This window comes from Candoia aspera, chromosome 8 (assembly GCF_035149785.1).
Source record: "Candoia aspera isolate rCanAsp1 chromosome 8, rCanAsp1.hap2, whole genome shotgun sequence".
Taxonomy (NCBI): Eukaryota; Metazoa; Chordata; class Lepidosauria; order Squamata; family Boidae; genus Candoia; species Candoia aspera.
This window is the reverse complement of record NC_086160.1, coordinates 64,649,052-64,663,353: the sequence shown is the minus strand read 5'-3', so window position 1 is coordinate 64,663,353 and position 14,302 is coordinate 64,649,052. Positions and strand designations below refer to the sequence as shown.

Here is a 14,302-nt window from a genome sequence, read left to right as displayed (position 1 = left end):
AAAATGTTTTATGGATGATACACAGCCCCATCCAATGGTATCCCAGCTGAATTGTTCAAAATCTTGCGAGATGATGCTGTCAAGGTAATACATGCTATATGCCAGCAAATTTGGAAAACACAAGAATGGCCATCAGACTGGAAAAAATCAACTTATATCCCCATACCAAGAAAGGGGAACACTAAAGAATGTTCAAACTATCGAACAGTGGCACTCATTTCACATGCCAGTAAGGTAATGCTCAAGATCCTGCAAGGTAGACTTCAGCAATTCATGGAGCGAGAATTGCCAGATGCACAAGCTGGGTTTAGAAAAGGCAGAGGAACTAGGGACCAAATTGCCAGTATCCACTGGATAATGGAAAAAGCCGGGGAGTTTCAGAAAAACATCTATTTCTGTTTTATTGACTATTCTAAAGCCTTTGACTGTGTGGACCATAACAAATTGTGGCAAGTTCTTAGCGGTATGGGGATACCAAGTCATCTTGTATGCCTCCTGAGGAATCTGTATAACGGACCAAGTAGCGACAGTAAGAACAGACCACGGAACAACGGACTGGTTTAAGATTGGGAAAGGAGTACGGCAGGGTTGTATACTCTCACCCTACCTATTCAACTTGTACACAGAACACATCATGTGATGTGCTGGGCTTGAGGAATCCAAGGCTGGAGTTAAAATTGCTGGAAGAAACATTAACAATCTCAGATATGCAGATGATACCACTTTGATGGCTGAAAGCGAAGAGGAACTGAGGAGCCTTATGATGAAGGTGAAAGAAGAAAGTGCAAAAGCTGGCTTGCAGCTAAACCTCAAAAAAACCCAAGATTATGGCAACCAGCTTGATTGATAACTGGCAAATAGAGGGAGAAAATGTAGAAGCAGTGAAAGACTTTGTATTTCTAGGTGCGAAGATTACTGCAGATGCTGACTGCAGTCAGGAAATCAGAAGACGCTAAATCCTTGGGAGAAGAGCAATCACAAATCTTGGTAAAATAGTTAAGAGCAGAGACATCACACTGACAACAAAGGTCCGCATAGTTAAAGCAATGGTGTTCCCCGTAGTAACATATGGCTGCGAGAGCTGGACCATAAGGAAGGCTGAGAGAAGGAAGATCGATGCTTTTGAACTGTGGTGTTGGAGGAAAATTCTGAGAGTGCCTTGGACTGCAAGAAGTTCAAACCAGTCCATCCTCCAGGAAATAAAGCCAGACTGCTCACTTGAGGGAATGATATTAAAGGCAAAACTGAAATACTTTGGCCACATCATGAGAAGACAGGACACCCTGGAGAAGATGCTGATGCTAGGGAGAGTGGAGGGCAAAAGGAAGAGGGACCGACCAAGGGCAAGGTGGATGGATGATATTCTAGAGGTGACGGACTCGTCCCTGGGGGAGCTGGGGGTGTTGACAACCGACAGGAAGCTCTGGCGTGGGCTGGTCCATGAAGTCACGAAGAGTCAGAAGCGACTAAATGAATAAACAACAACAATACAGCCCCATCGATAATAGCTAAGATGGACAAATCATACAGTAATAAATGTTGGGAATGTCATGAAACAAGGAATGTTTTATCACATGTGGTATGTATGTGTCAGTGTTTGAGTCAGTGTTTATTCCTGGCAGCTGGCAGAGGTTTTCATACCTCTGCTGAGGCAGGCTTTGTAAGAAGAGACCTGCTGCACTTCTTTCTCCCCATATCATTCATCCCCTTTGTCAGGAAATTAAGAGGTTAGACAGATTCCTTCTGGGTTACTTCCCCCACTGGAGAGCAGAACACATTTGCTTCCTTGAAGACTCCTTTTGGTATGTGGAAATACCAAAATTCACATCCTGACCAACATGCAGTAGCTATTATATTTTCTAGGATTCGTACCTTCAGGATGACTGGTGAGACTCATGAATGAGAAATTCTCAGTTCAACAACCAAGTCATGATTTGTTCTGCTGTTTGAACCTATGGTTTTTTTTCCATATCTGCCTGATTCTGTAAAACCAACCCTTTGTTTCACTGCTAGTTCAGTGCATCACAATATTACGGGGTTTTTTTTTAAATTACAAACAAGTGCAATTTGTCTTCTCTTAGATTCATAATGACGTTAAAATCCTTTGCGGACTCTTCAACAACCACACAAGAAAAAATCTTCATTGTGTTTTGGTAAGTTGGTCTCTGTTCTGTTTCCAAGCATTCTAAGTTAAAAAGCATATTAAAAATGCATAGCTTTCTGCTTTGCTTTGGTGCAATCTGTTAAGAGTTTTGAGCTATGTGGACCAATGTTCCAACAGTTGCATATGTTCCATGTTGATTGTGTTTTCACAGCATGCGCTGCCAAGCCATTCTGTACATGGCAATGTTTCGCTATAAAAAGGACACAGCAATAAAGTATTCCCGGACTCTTAATGAACATTTCAAGGTAGAGAGTGAAAAGTTTTGACTGAAAGGTGGGTGGGAAGGGTAGTTCCAACAATATTATGTCAGTGGGTGAATGGTTTTCCTGAGTGAACAGTTAACAATGTGAACAGTGTAACGTGGGAGCTGCAAGTTCATGAAAAATCAGAGTTTCCCTCCTATGAAAAGAATAATAGCATAAGTTGACATCGCTTGTGATCTAAATAGAATTTCATTGCTTATTACAGAGTTCTTCTAGAATTGCCCAAGCACCTTCTCCATGTGTTGCAAGGTAACATCACAAACTTGCTCTTGTTATAAAAATTAAAAACTGATTTTCTTTTCTGGTTAATTGTAAGATTTATGTATATAGGCTATGTGTAGACCAACAGTATGAATTGGTTTGAAACCAGTTCGATGACCTCAGAATATAAATCATTGCTTGGCTGTAGCTTCTCAGGCTCGCCACTGCCACTTTTGACCTGATACCCTCTTGCTGTGGAGTAAGTCCCAAGCTAAAGGAGAGTTAACTTCTGAGTAGACAGTTATAGGATTGCCCAGCATTCTGCTCAGAGGAAACGGTTTCTTACCATCAAGAATGGGGAGATTTGGACAGGGGAGATCCAAGTTCTAATCCATCTTCAGCTATAAAACTCATGGGATCCATCATTTAGAGCAAGTTCCATGCTTGCTCGTTTGCTCTCACTCTCAGGCTACTTTATGATGTCTGTTTTTATCTTTGCTGTCCTGAGCAGAACAGAACACATTAACATTTCTCCAAAAGCAGAACATGCCACACTTCCTAAATGTCAAGGCACTCATCATAACTTTGGAAATCAATAGAATTCATGCTGACTTAAGGAACATGGAAGTTGAAGTCTAACAGTTTGAAAGGGCAGCAGGTTGGGAATGAGTGATCAAAATAGCTTTCAAACATGTAGGACTTGAACAAGTCCTGGTGATTGAAAAGGCTGCTGAGCTGTGGAATGCACTTGTTTAAAGTTAAGTATTTTCCTCCAGAATCTCCCCTCCCTCCTTGGTTGATCAACATTGCTCAGCACGCTTTGGCCACCAAGCATGCTCAGTCCTCATTTAGCCAGTTGTTGGGAGATTTTACATGTTAGAAACCCTTTTAGATATTTGTCCTCTAAATACGTTCATGCCTCTTCCTTAGACTTTTTTTCCTTCTTAAATACCTAATTCTACTTTGTGTATTTCTTGAATATAACGATGTGCCCTGTTGTGTTTCATCCTTCAGGAGCACCGGCACACCTTCTCCTCTTTCCCCAATGCCCTCTCCGGCTGGCTCAGTCAGCTCCCAGACAGGTTCCAGCGCCAGCAGCTGTGGAAGCAGTGGCCTCGGCTCTTCAGTCAGCGTCCCTCATTATATACCGACCATCACCTCTTCCTTTGTCAACATCACTTCTTATATTCTGTATGCCTATGATTTCTGGGAACAAGCTGATCTTTTGGCTAGGAAGAATAAGAGTAAGGATTTGTTTCTGACTGACTTGCAAATTCAATTTCTTAAAGCTCTGCTTCCTCTTGAGGACAATTTTGTGCATTGCTTAGCAATTTAATTTTGGGGGGTCCGAAGGTTAGCAGCATCTCTAAATGGCTCTTGGCTTTCATTGCTAACAAGAGACTCTGCTTGCACTCTCAAGAGTCACTCTTAGTCTCCTTAAAACAAGTATGAAGTTGATTGGTTCATATAAGGTAGAATCACATGTTCATCAGATCAGTAGAAATTCTTGATCTGAATTACGTCAGCCAGACCCAGACCAGAAAACAATGCTTGGGCCAGATTATTGTTACCATTGTTGTACTGTATACGTAGATAACCCTGATTCTTGAATGGAGAATTATTGATGAATAATAAAGTGGTTGCTTATAGGGTTATGAGAATAGTACCTTAAAGTTATCCATGTTGGTGGCTAGGACCAAATTTTGAAGAAAATAAGACTTAGAAAATAAGAAAAAAAAAACCTTGAGTATTGCTGAGGTAGCTAAGAATTAAGTTAAATCAAAAGCAGTTTTCATGATTAACCATTCTACTGAAGTTTTCCATGTGGATAGAATGAAGGGTAGGGTACACATCTGTAACAAAAATGATTCAGGCATGATGTGAAAATACATAATGGAAGAAACTTGAAGTTAAGTAACTCTTGGTTCTCTTAGAGCCAAGTGACTGGGAAATCACTTGGAAATACCATATACATGTCATCTGGATTCCAGAGTGAAAGAAAAAAGTTGGATACAGAGGAACATTATGCATATAAATTCATATTTTCTGTGGTGGTCACATGGTCCAGTATGGTCATCTATAGTGTCAATATAGAACTTTTTGAGTACAAAATTGTCCCTGCTTATTTGGGCAGAAATGTCATTGTGTCTAATGTTCTAGTAATACATCCCTATTTACTTATTTTCAAACCATTCTTAGCTTGATAAACTACTATATTTGTGAGGTTAGGAAAGCAAATACAATGGAGGATAGTAATATAAAAATTGGCCCTATTAAGAAACAAGAAGGAAATGCATGCACGCAAGACTCTTCTCCCAGTTTAAATGGCGAACCAAATGCCTTATAAGGAGCATGTAGGCGGATAGCAACAGCTTTGCCTGTGTTCCTCATTCCGCTTTTGATAAAAGCCACCCATTGCCATATCATCAGTTTCTCAATAGCCATTCACAAGGTGAAAAGAATGAGAAGCCACCTACCTGTTGGGAATTGGAAACTTCCGATATTACATCTGATCTTCATGAGAGTCATGGGTAGCCTGCTAGTTCATGAGGGGAAAAAAACCCAAATACAATGGTAGGGAAATTATTTTCTTAAGATCATTTAAAACAGGGGGCCCCAACCCCTGGGGTGCAGACTGGTTCTGGTCTGTGGCCTGTTAGGAACCGGGCTGGAGAGCAGGAGGTGAGCGGTGGGCGAGCGAGCGAATTTACAGCCTGAGTATTTACAGCTGCTCCCCATCACTCACATTACCACCTGAGCTCTGCCTCCTGTCAGAGAAAGCAAGCCCATTGGCTGCTATCTCCAAACGGCACGAAGAAAAAAGAATAAAAGGTTGGGAAAAAGAGGAAGTGCTTGAATCATCCTGAAACTATCTGCCCCACCCACCCCCCCAGGTCTGTGGAAAAATTGTCTTCCATAAAACTGGTCCCTGGTGCCAAAAAGGTTGGGAACCGCTGATTTAAAACATTGGAGGCCTCAGAGACACACTGCTCTTCCTTCCCCAAATGTGGCTGCCACTGAACAATATTCAAAGTGGCAGAAGGGGAAATTATTAAATATATGAGAGCACTCATTAAGTAGACGGGACGCGGTGGCGCTGCGGGTTAAACCGCTGAGCTGTCGATCGGAAGGTCGGCGGTTCGAAACCGCGCGGCGGGGTGAGCTCCCGTTGCTCGTCCCAGCTTCTGCACACCAAGCAGTTCGAAAACATGCAAATGTGAGTAGATTAATTGGTACCGCTTCGGCGGGAAGGTAACGGCGTTCCGTGAGTCATGCTGGCCACATGACCCGGAAGTGTCCTATGGACAACGCCGGCTCCAAGGCTTTGAAACGGAGATGAGCACCGCCCCCTAGAGTCGGACACGACTGGACTTTACGTCAAGGGAAACCTTTACCTTTACCTTACTCATTAAGTGCATTTAATAATTACATTTTTCATTAAATAAAAATTAACCAAATTTTCTGCTTGGCCTGGAAAAAGTGTGCATTCCTATGGCCTAAGTTCATGAGTACCTTACATGTTGCAGAACCATGTTACATTATTAGCAAAGCTGCAGGTTAATTTAAATGACATAACAGATCATAAGAGAAGCCAATTTAAGTAGTGACTGGATGAACTTTTTTCTTTTTTGTTTCTCTTTCAGAATTTTTTTCCAAGCTCAGCGCCGCTGCCTGCTTTCTCTCGTTGAACAGCAGTATGATCGAACTAGTACACTACACCCGCCAGGGATTGCAGTGGCTGAGACTGGAATCAGACATGCCTTAATGGGTGATTCAAGGTGAGGAATTTGCCTTGGACTCTTTTGCACTTTGAAAGCCTCAGAAATAGCCTTGTGGGCTGACTGGTTGGATTTAAAAAGAAAAAAAAGCAAGCACCTGGAACAAGTTCGAATGAAGCATGATTGAAGGGAACTGGCACCACTGGAAAACTTTTAGGGACTACATTTCTACTATGCCAATGGGCCACTTGGAAGATAAAGAGTGAAGAAGAGGCCTCAAAGTGGAAGATGCCTTTCTTTCAAAGGACAAAGTGCAATTGTCTCCTTTCTCTTTCTCTCTGCCCTTTTCCCTTCATGGTTTCTTTGTGTCAGTGGTCTATAAACATTTCTAGTAATGAATAACCAGCAAGATAATCAATCAGTCAGCACACATGAAGAAGCGCCAGTGAGAAGGACATCCATTTCCCAAAGAATTTTCTGCAACATCTAAGGATGCCTCAATAGCCAGGGGCCCAGTGCATGATTCAGATTTTTCTTTTTTTTCCCAAGTATAAATCACCAATTTATCTCATTCCGGCAGGTGGCAGGGCCCAGGAATCGGGGAGGGAATTCTTCAGCCATAAATTGAACTTTCTGTTAAAGCAAAAACCGTCTTCCTGCCTGTCCCCTTCTCCATGTGCTGCTAGCGGCCGTTCGTTGCACTATTTCTTCTGTTCTTCTGGCCCGTAGCAGGCCTATCCCACTTCCTCTAGTTTGCCTTTCTCTCTCCTTTTCCCCTTCCCTCTTTGTTTTTGTTTTGTTTTGCTATTTGTGGCAGCAGTGTAGCAGTTTCAGCTGTCATGGGTGGTGGTTTCGTGATATTGCATCTGGCACATTGACAATCTCATGAAAACAGCTCAGTAGGCCCACAGTGTCAGAATCAAATTTGAGCAGAAGACCCAGAGTGTATGTGATGTTGGCTCCCTTGCCCCCGGGCTGTCTAAATTAGGGGTATGGTTCTGGTTCATCAATGGAGTAGCTGTGATAAAATGCACTACTGAAGAGGAAGAGGAAGGGGTTGCCACTGCTGCTGTTCAAGATGCTGCCCCTTTGGATCTTAGTAGCTCCACACGAGGGGCACAGGGCAATCACAGGGAAGGGAGAGCACCCTCCAAGAATCCCCTAGCACTGAATAAAAGGGGTGGCATTTGAAGAGGATTCTTCTACTTACATGAAGTTTATTTGGAGATATGTAAAGATTTTTGGGAGGGAGGAGGAACTTTGCAATGTGCCATTTCAGTCCACCTTCCCTAATATGATAGTTCAGATAGTGCCTTGGTTGATGCAGAATTTTTCATTAATGCTGGCAAGGGGGCTGCCTGGCTCAGTTTAATGTGATTCATTTAAGAGAATTCTGTTTCCTCAGTAATAAGATAGTTTGCTCTGTCAAACTTGGAAAACCCTGTATCCTCCAATGTAAGTAAACAAGCAGTTATGTCTGGTCCACAAACACCTTCCTGCTTCTTTCATCGATTTATAAAAATCCCCATTAATGAGAATGCTGTATTTGTTTCCTATAACCTGATTAGCATAAGAAACAAAAGCATTCTGTTTAATCTAAAATATATTTTATTGCTCTCTTTTCACCCATGCCTTTAATTTTCCCATTTGCATCTGTTATTGTTTGACTTAAGACAGGCCAGTGGGGGAGTATCTTCCAGATAAATCTTCCTGATTCTTTCAGGACAGATTTGGTTTGGTGATAACGCAGTCCCCACAAAGAAAAAGCATGAGGAAGCATAAGGAAAGGAAAAGCTTTGGAGAGTTTCTGGAAAAAACCCACTTCTATTTTGAAAAACTTTTAAAAAAAATTTCCTCCAAAGTGTTTAAATACAAGTTACTTAATCCTGACGAAGATAAGGTGGAGATCTTGGAACCCTACTGAATTGGTGCAAAACACACACACACACACACACACACGTTTGAGCTGGTGGGCGGTAGAAAGGCTGCTTAGCCTTCTGTCATACATTGCCTGCATCTAAAGCTGCAGTTGGAGAAAGGATGGTGAAGAGCAGAAGACACTCGCTCCAATCCTGATTGCTGTTGGCCAGAGAGCAGAATCTGCAGACCCCAGGCAGCTCTCAAATGCTGAGCTTCATTCCTGTGCAGCAGGCATCAACAACCTCTTGGGGCCCTAGTACCCTACTCCTAAACTGCTGAAACCTCATGAATGTCAGTAAGATATTTCATGAGATTACTGAGATCTCAGCTGAGAATTCCAAAATTGTGTCAGATTTTGGGGGATTCTGGGGTACCTCCTGGTAAATGTTTTGGCGTCCACCAGCACTACACTGCTGATCTCTATTATACAGGTATATACAGGTTCCATTCAGAAATATTTTTTTAACTCACAAAATTACTGCAATGATATCTCAGGAATGGGGAAAGTCCATCAAAATGTTAGGTTTTCAATGCAACTGGATTGGTACCTGTTTTTCCTAGATAAGGACTTGGTCCCAGTGTGGGAGAGTGGGCTGGTTGCACCCACCTGTCTTAACACACTGACCAGACATGAAAAAACTGAGTTTTGGGGCCTGAGTGAGAATCAGGCAAACACTAAATTTGCTTTGTCTCCCTGTTGCAGATCACATACCTCCCTTTCCCCCCATCAGTCTTTGTAGTCTAAGGACAGAGTTTCCCCTCTAGCCCCTTCTCTCTCTCTTCTGTCCCCTCTTCCGAATAATTCCTGAACCAGCTAGATCCTTTGCTGCTGTTTTTGCTTTGTTAACTATATTCTTATATAAAGAATACTCAGTTGTTAAGGGGCCCCACTTCAGCCCACTTATTGAGCACTTTATTCAAAAGATTGTGATAATCTGTTGCATATCCTCTCCTGCCTATTCATTCAATCCCAGAATCTCCCAGAGATTCAGCGACTAATCTCTGTGCTAAAAAGAAACGAAGCCTGCAGTGCATTTATGCTACTGATTTTATATGACAGCTCATAAAATGATAGAAAAAAGAGCAATAGAGGTTTCATTTTATTAAAAAAAAAAAGTTAAAATCTGGTTCGGTTCAGGAAAGGCTGTATAAAACCTCTTCCAAAACCAAAGGGGAGTGAAACTTCTCAATTTTCCAGAGAAGTGAAGATGATTCTCCAGTTTGAACAGCATACTTTCGTGTTCCATGATTTTTTTTTTCTTTTTAATTTTACATGAAATTGCAGAGACAGTCCATTCATGGGGATCGGGTTTAGGAACCTTGTTTTCTTCCATTTTTTTTTTTAACAGACCAACTGAATTAATGATCAGAATCTACTTCATCCCTATTCCAGGCTCTGGTTCCCAGCTGTACATGTGTGTTCCATGAATTTCAGCCAGAGCCAGGGTTCCAGTTCTCCATCCAAGGAGCAAGAAATAAGGTTTTTCCATTTTAAAAATAGGTCTGTGGAGCTGCACACTCAAAGCAGCTTCCTCCCCAGATATTTATTTAGAATTATAATTAATGTATTTAAAATTGACAATGTTCTATATATCTAAGATAACCATAATTTAATAATTTGCAAGTTCCATTGACACTGGAGATGTGGACTGAACATTAGATTGATGACAATTTTATTTTTAAAGGGCAATTTCTCTTCCTATCTGTCCTTCTCTTTTCCACTCTGTTCCCATGGTTTCTTTATTAAAAAATCTGTACATTTAAATTTATTATGGGATGTTGTGTCTCCATCTTGTAAATATTTTCTGCCCTGTATATTGGTGGTATTTCCAGATTGATTTGTTTAATTCTGTGGGGTAATGAAATAAACATTAAATGAAGCACCATCTTTTGTGACAGTTGCTCTTTTGAAAAGCCTTTTAATCATTAACAGTGGTAGTTCCCATGATGCTCTCAAAAACTAAACAGATTGATATAATAGCATTAACATTGACAAGACAGGACATTTTTGGACAGAACAGAATTTAGGTATGCCAACTTTGAAACAGAAGAAAAATCTGCACCATATCTTCTTAAATGCTAACATAATTCCAATAATACAAAGCAAGATTGGCTCCATAGCAATGGATTTAAGGCACTTTCTTGAGTAACTATTAGAGTCCTCAGGAGCTCCCTGGCTTGTATTCTCATCAGGTATCAGGCACCTGCAAACCATGTTAAATTTGCTGTGGATTACCAGTGTGCTGGCCTTGTGGGAAGGGAGAGAGAAATGGCGAAATTACTAAGAAAGATGCTTGTAAGCTGAGGAAAGCACACAGACACCAACCCCTTCTCATTCAGTCTTCTTGCAAAGCACAAGATTGGCCTTTATTGGGCAAAGGCTTGAAAATGCTGGGTTTGTAGTATGTACGTTTTTGGAGAAGGGTTCACTGTTGATGGATGCAAAGAATACGGACTTTCCTGAAATGTTTGCTCATTTTCTCTCAGGTAAATGAAAACAACTCTTCTGCTGCTGTTTAGGGAATTGAGAAGCAAATAAATAAAAAACACTTTAAAGTGTTTAAAGTAAATAAATCCTGCCTTAATATTTTTCACATATCGGTCTTCCCCAGCATAGTATAGCAGTGTGGGAACGTCTTTCCAGCCAGCTTGGATAAAAACTTGTAAAGAATTTACTGATTTGTTTTCAGAGAAATATGCTTAATTCTAAAAAGAATGCCTGCAGTACAATAAATCTGTTCCCCAAATTTCTACCAGTGTTACCCAGAATAATTGCCAGATTATTTTGGCAAAAAAAGATGTTGATACAGTGGGCTTCCTCAGACATCACCATCATCATCCTAATTCATATAATGTAAAATTGTGATGCAGTCCAAAATGTCTTAGAGTACACCTAGAATGAAACCAGTTCTGCACTTAAGCCAAGGAAAGAAGACAGACTTGAATGCCTTTTGTTAGCTTCTGGAATATGTAACCTTATGTGACGGACATGCTATTCAGATGTGGCTTAAGGCAGCTAAAGCGACCATTAATGCAGGACAAGAAGGAAAGTGTTTCAGGGTTGAAAAAGATGCCCAAATGATTTGTATTTCATATGCAGATAGCTTTACATTTATAATAAGGACTGAATAAACTCATAACTGTATGGAAATCTCAACAATCCCAATTGCAAATGCTTTGAAGTCCAGAATACTTGCTCTTTTACATTTCTACAAAATTACTGAAAATGTCTGGCCTCTGAAGAGCCATCCAATGTTCAAAGCAACTTTATGTACTAGAAGCACCTAATACAGGAAAGGATCAGCCTAACCAGGCGAAGTCACACTGGGCCTTGCTCTAATTTTGCCCAGGGCAATACTTGCTATCCCAGTTACCATGCCACAAAGTTTGATATCCTTGTGGTAAATGAAAAAATTAAAAGTGGTATGTTTTGTCCAACCCTAACACAAATCATATCATTAACTATTTGCAGGGGGATCTACAAAATTCATTATAAGGAGTCCAAAATCTGCCAAGTTTGAGAGTTACTGATCTAAGTTTCTTAATGTCATACTCCATTAAATCCATTAGTGTTGAGGATGCCACAGAAGTCTCTAATTATGAATGAGGTAACAAGCAGTCTATAGCAAGTTCTTAAATCAGACTGAGCCAGGAGTTTTAAACCAGCTTTCCGCTTTAGAAGACCCCAGTGGTTCAGGGTAAAATTCCATACGAACTTGTCTGAAACTATGCTGCTGCTCTTCTATCAGAATGGGAAGTGTGGCTCTTCTGTGCCCTCTCTCGGAAGCAACTGCTTAATACAATTTGGTAGACAAGAATGTTTGAAGGCTAAGAAAAAAATGGGTCGAGTCCAAATTTAGGCACATGGAATGAGACTGGCTAAGTGGAGTTCCCCCAACATTCCTCTTCCCTTTCTACTCACCAGTTTCCAGTCTTTTAAAAGACAAAAGTTCACAGGTGTTTTTGCCGTCCTATTACATCTAAACATGCTAACCCTTTTCTCAACATGGAAAATAAAACTTTGGATCCAGTACAAAAAGATACAGTAATCAGGGCTGATTGTTAGCCCATTTAATCCGTTAACTTCCCCCAAAAGTGTGCCATGCAGATGTGCTGAAGTACAACTTTTTAACTCCTACCATCTTCAGCTAGAAAAATGGCTGTTTTTGTCCGTACATGGCACAAAATCAGATTTTCAAAAACGAAGGCTGCCATTTCACTACCAGCATTAAATTGAGCATAAACTCCACATCAAATCTTACTACTCATCTAGTAGTTAAACCCTATTGAACAAAAGGGTGCATATATATTGGGCTCTCCTCTAAATAAACAGAAAAGATTAAAAAAACAATTTCTTCTTATCAAGTGTACCAGCAATCCTGCCACCGTACGTCTTGCAAAATATGCCTTTGAAAAATGAAAGAACAGCATTTTTCTTGTTAAGCAAGTGATCAGGGAGAACAAATGAGTTTGTCAATGAAGTTTAGCAGAAAAGTGTTAAGGTTTTCTGAACGTTCAGGGGAAGAAGGCACTGGGGTGGATCCCCTAAAGGGCAGAGGGAATGCAGCTGCATCCTACAAGACGACAGAAAGGTCATGATAGCTGATGACACACTACTACAAGAATGGAAACCAATACATGCTAAACAGGTCTATCAGCTCATGAAGTGTGGTAGCTGCCAGGAGCATAAATCACGGATGTGGCACATTTCCAAAATACACCAATCCCACTGACAATTATCCTTTTCTACAAATCCATCTGGGAACAAGCGGTACTGCAAGGAATAGCTACAAATACACCACACTGACTTTGATGATTTAGAAAGGAAACTCAAGACCACATTAAAGAGTCTAGAAAGGGAAAAAATATTACAAGTGAGTGACCACTATGGAAACTGTATTGCCAGAGAGAACTGAGTTTTTTTGGAATCCTGGTCTGAGTTAATCTAGATCAGTGTTTCTCAACCTTGGCAACTTTAAGATACGTGGACTTCAACTCACAGAATTCCTCAGCCGGCATTGATAAACACTGATCTAAATGATTGAAGTGAAAACAGGAAATGAGCTACATCTCACAAGGACTAGAAATTATATGTTTAGCCAAAGCATAGCTAGGCTGATCAGTATGACTTCAGACTGAAACCTGTGGGTGTAGAAAGGGTTTGATCCAACAGGGCATCTTAAACCACTAAATGAAAAATCAAAAAGATTGCTGACACATCAATTTTATGGCCTTCATTTTCTAGAAGCTAATTCTCAGTGTATGGAGAAATAAAATGAATGTGAACGTATAATGCAAATGAGGAAATGTGACTGAATAGGTTTAGCTGAGATCTGCTCTCATTGCAGTATCACAACTGAAACATACAATTTGTTCAAAAGATAGAAAGGGGTAGTTGCACTGTTGCATTTTCATACCTACTTAGAAATACAAGGGAATGAAACTAGTGGCACATTTGAGAGTATCTGGGTTAAAATATATAGGAATAAAAGCAGTACTGTTGTTGGTGTCTATTGCCAACCATTTAAACAAGGAATAATTGCAGAATCCAAAAACAAATTGCAGGTATTTCAAAGGCATGTAGTAGTAGCGATGAGGGATTTTAATTACCTGAACTTATTATGATAAAGTTCATCAAGCATGGTCCTTCTTCACAACTTTGTCCTTTAGCAGATGAAAGAAAATGCCAATAGTACTAATCAATAGGAAAGTCAAGTAAATGCAAACAGTAGGAGCATTGTGGGAAATGACAATATACTGAGGAAGTTTTTAAGAGGAATTAGCTGAGTGTTGTCAAATGTATAACTTAGATTTGAAAAATGTTGTGCGAACAATTTCAGTAAGGAAAAACACGCAACTACAGAAAAAGTTCAGTGAAAATCTAAAAAACCCATAGGAGGTAGAGAAAGGGATAGATGATCAAGGAAGAATACACACAGCCCTGAATTGCAATGATAGATCAGGGAAGTAAAAACTCAGAATGAGCCGAGGTTAGTGTGTTGTTGCTAAGATCTAGAAAAAGGGATTTATTGAAT

At 40.4% G+C, this 14,302-nt stretch overlaps 1 protein-coding gene across 3 annotated transcripts in view; it reads left to right on the top strand.

The window, feature by feature from the left end:
- AFF1 (ALF transcription elongation factor 1) overlaps window positions 1–10,147 on the top strand; it is a 156,021-nt gene extending 145,874 nt beyond the window's left edge. For all 3 annotated transcript variants that reach the window (XM_063310427.1, XM_063310428.1, XM_063310429.1), the window contains 5 exons: window positions 2,082–2,153; window positions 2,316–2,409; window positions 2,633–2,676; window positions 3,643–3,872; window positions 6,273–10,147. In XM_063310427.1, the coding sequence (XP_063166497.1) occupies window positions 2,082–2,153; window positions 2,316–2,409; window positions 2,633–2,676; window positions 3,643–3,872; window positions 6,273–6,394 (562 nt within the window). In that variant the 3' untranslated portion in view covers window positions 6,395–10,147. The remainder of the gene's footprint in view (window positions 1–2,081; window positions 2,154–2,315; window positions 2,410–2,632; window positions 2,677–3,642; window positions 3,873–6,272) is intronic.
- Window positions 10,148–14,302: the final 4,155 nt, after the last annotated feature.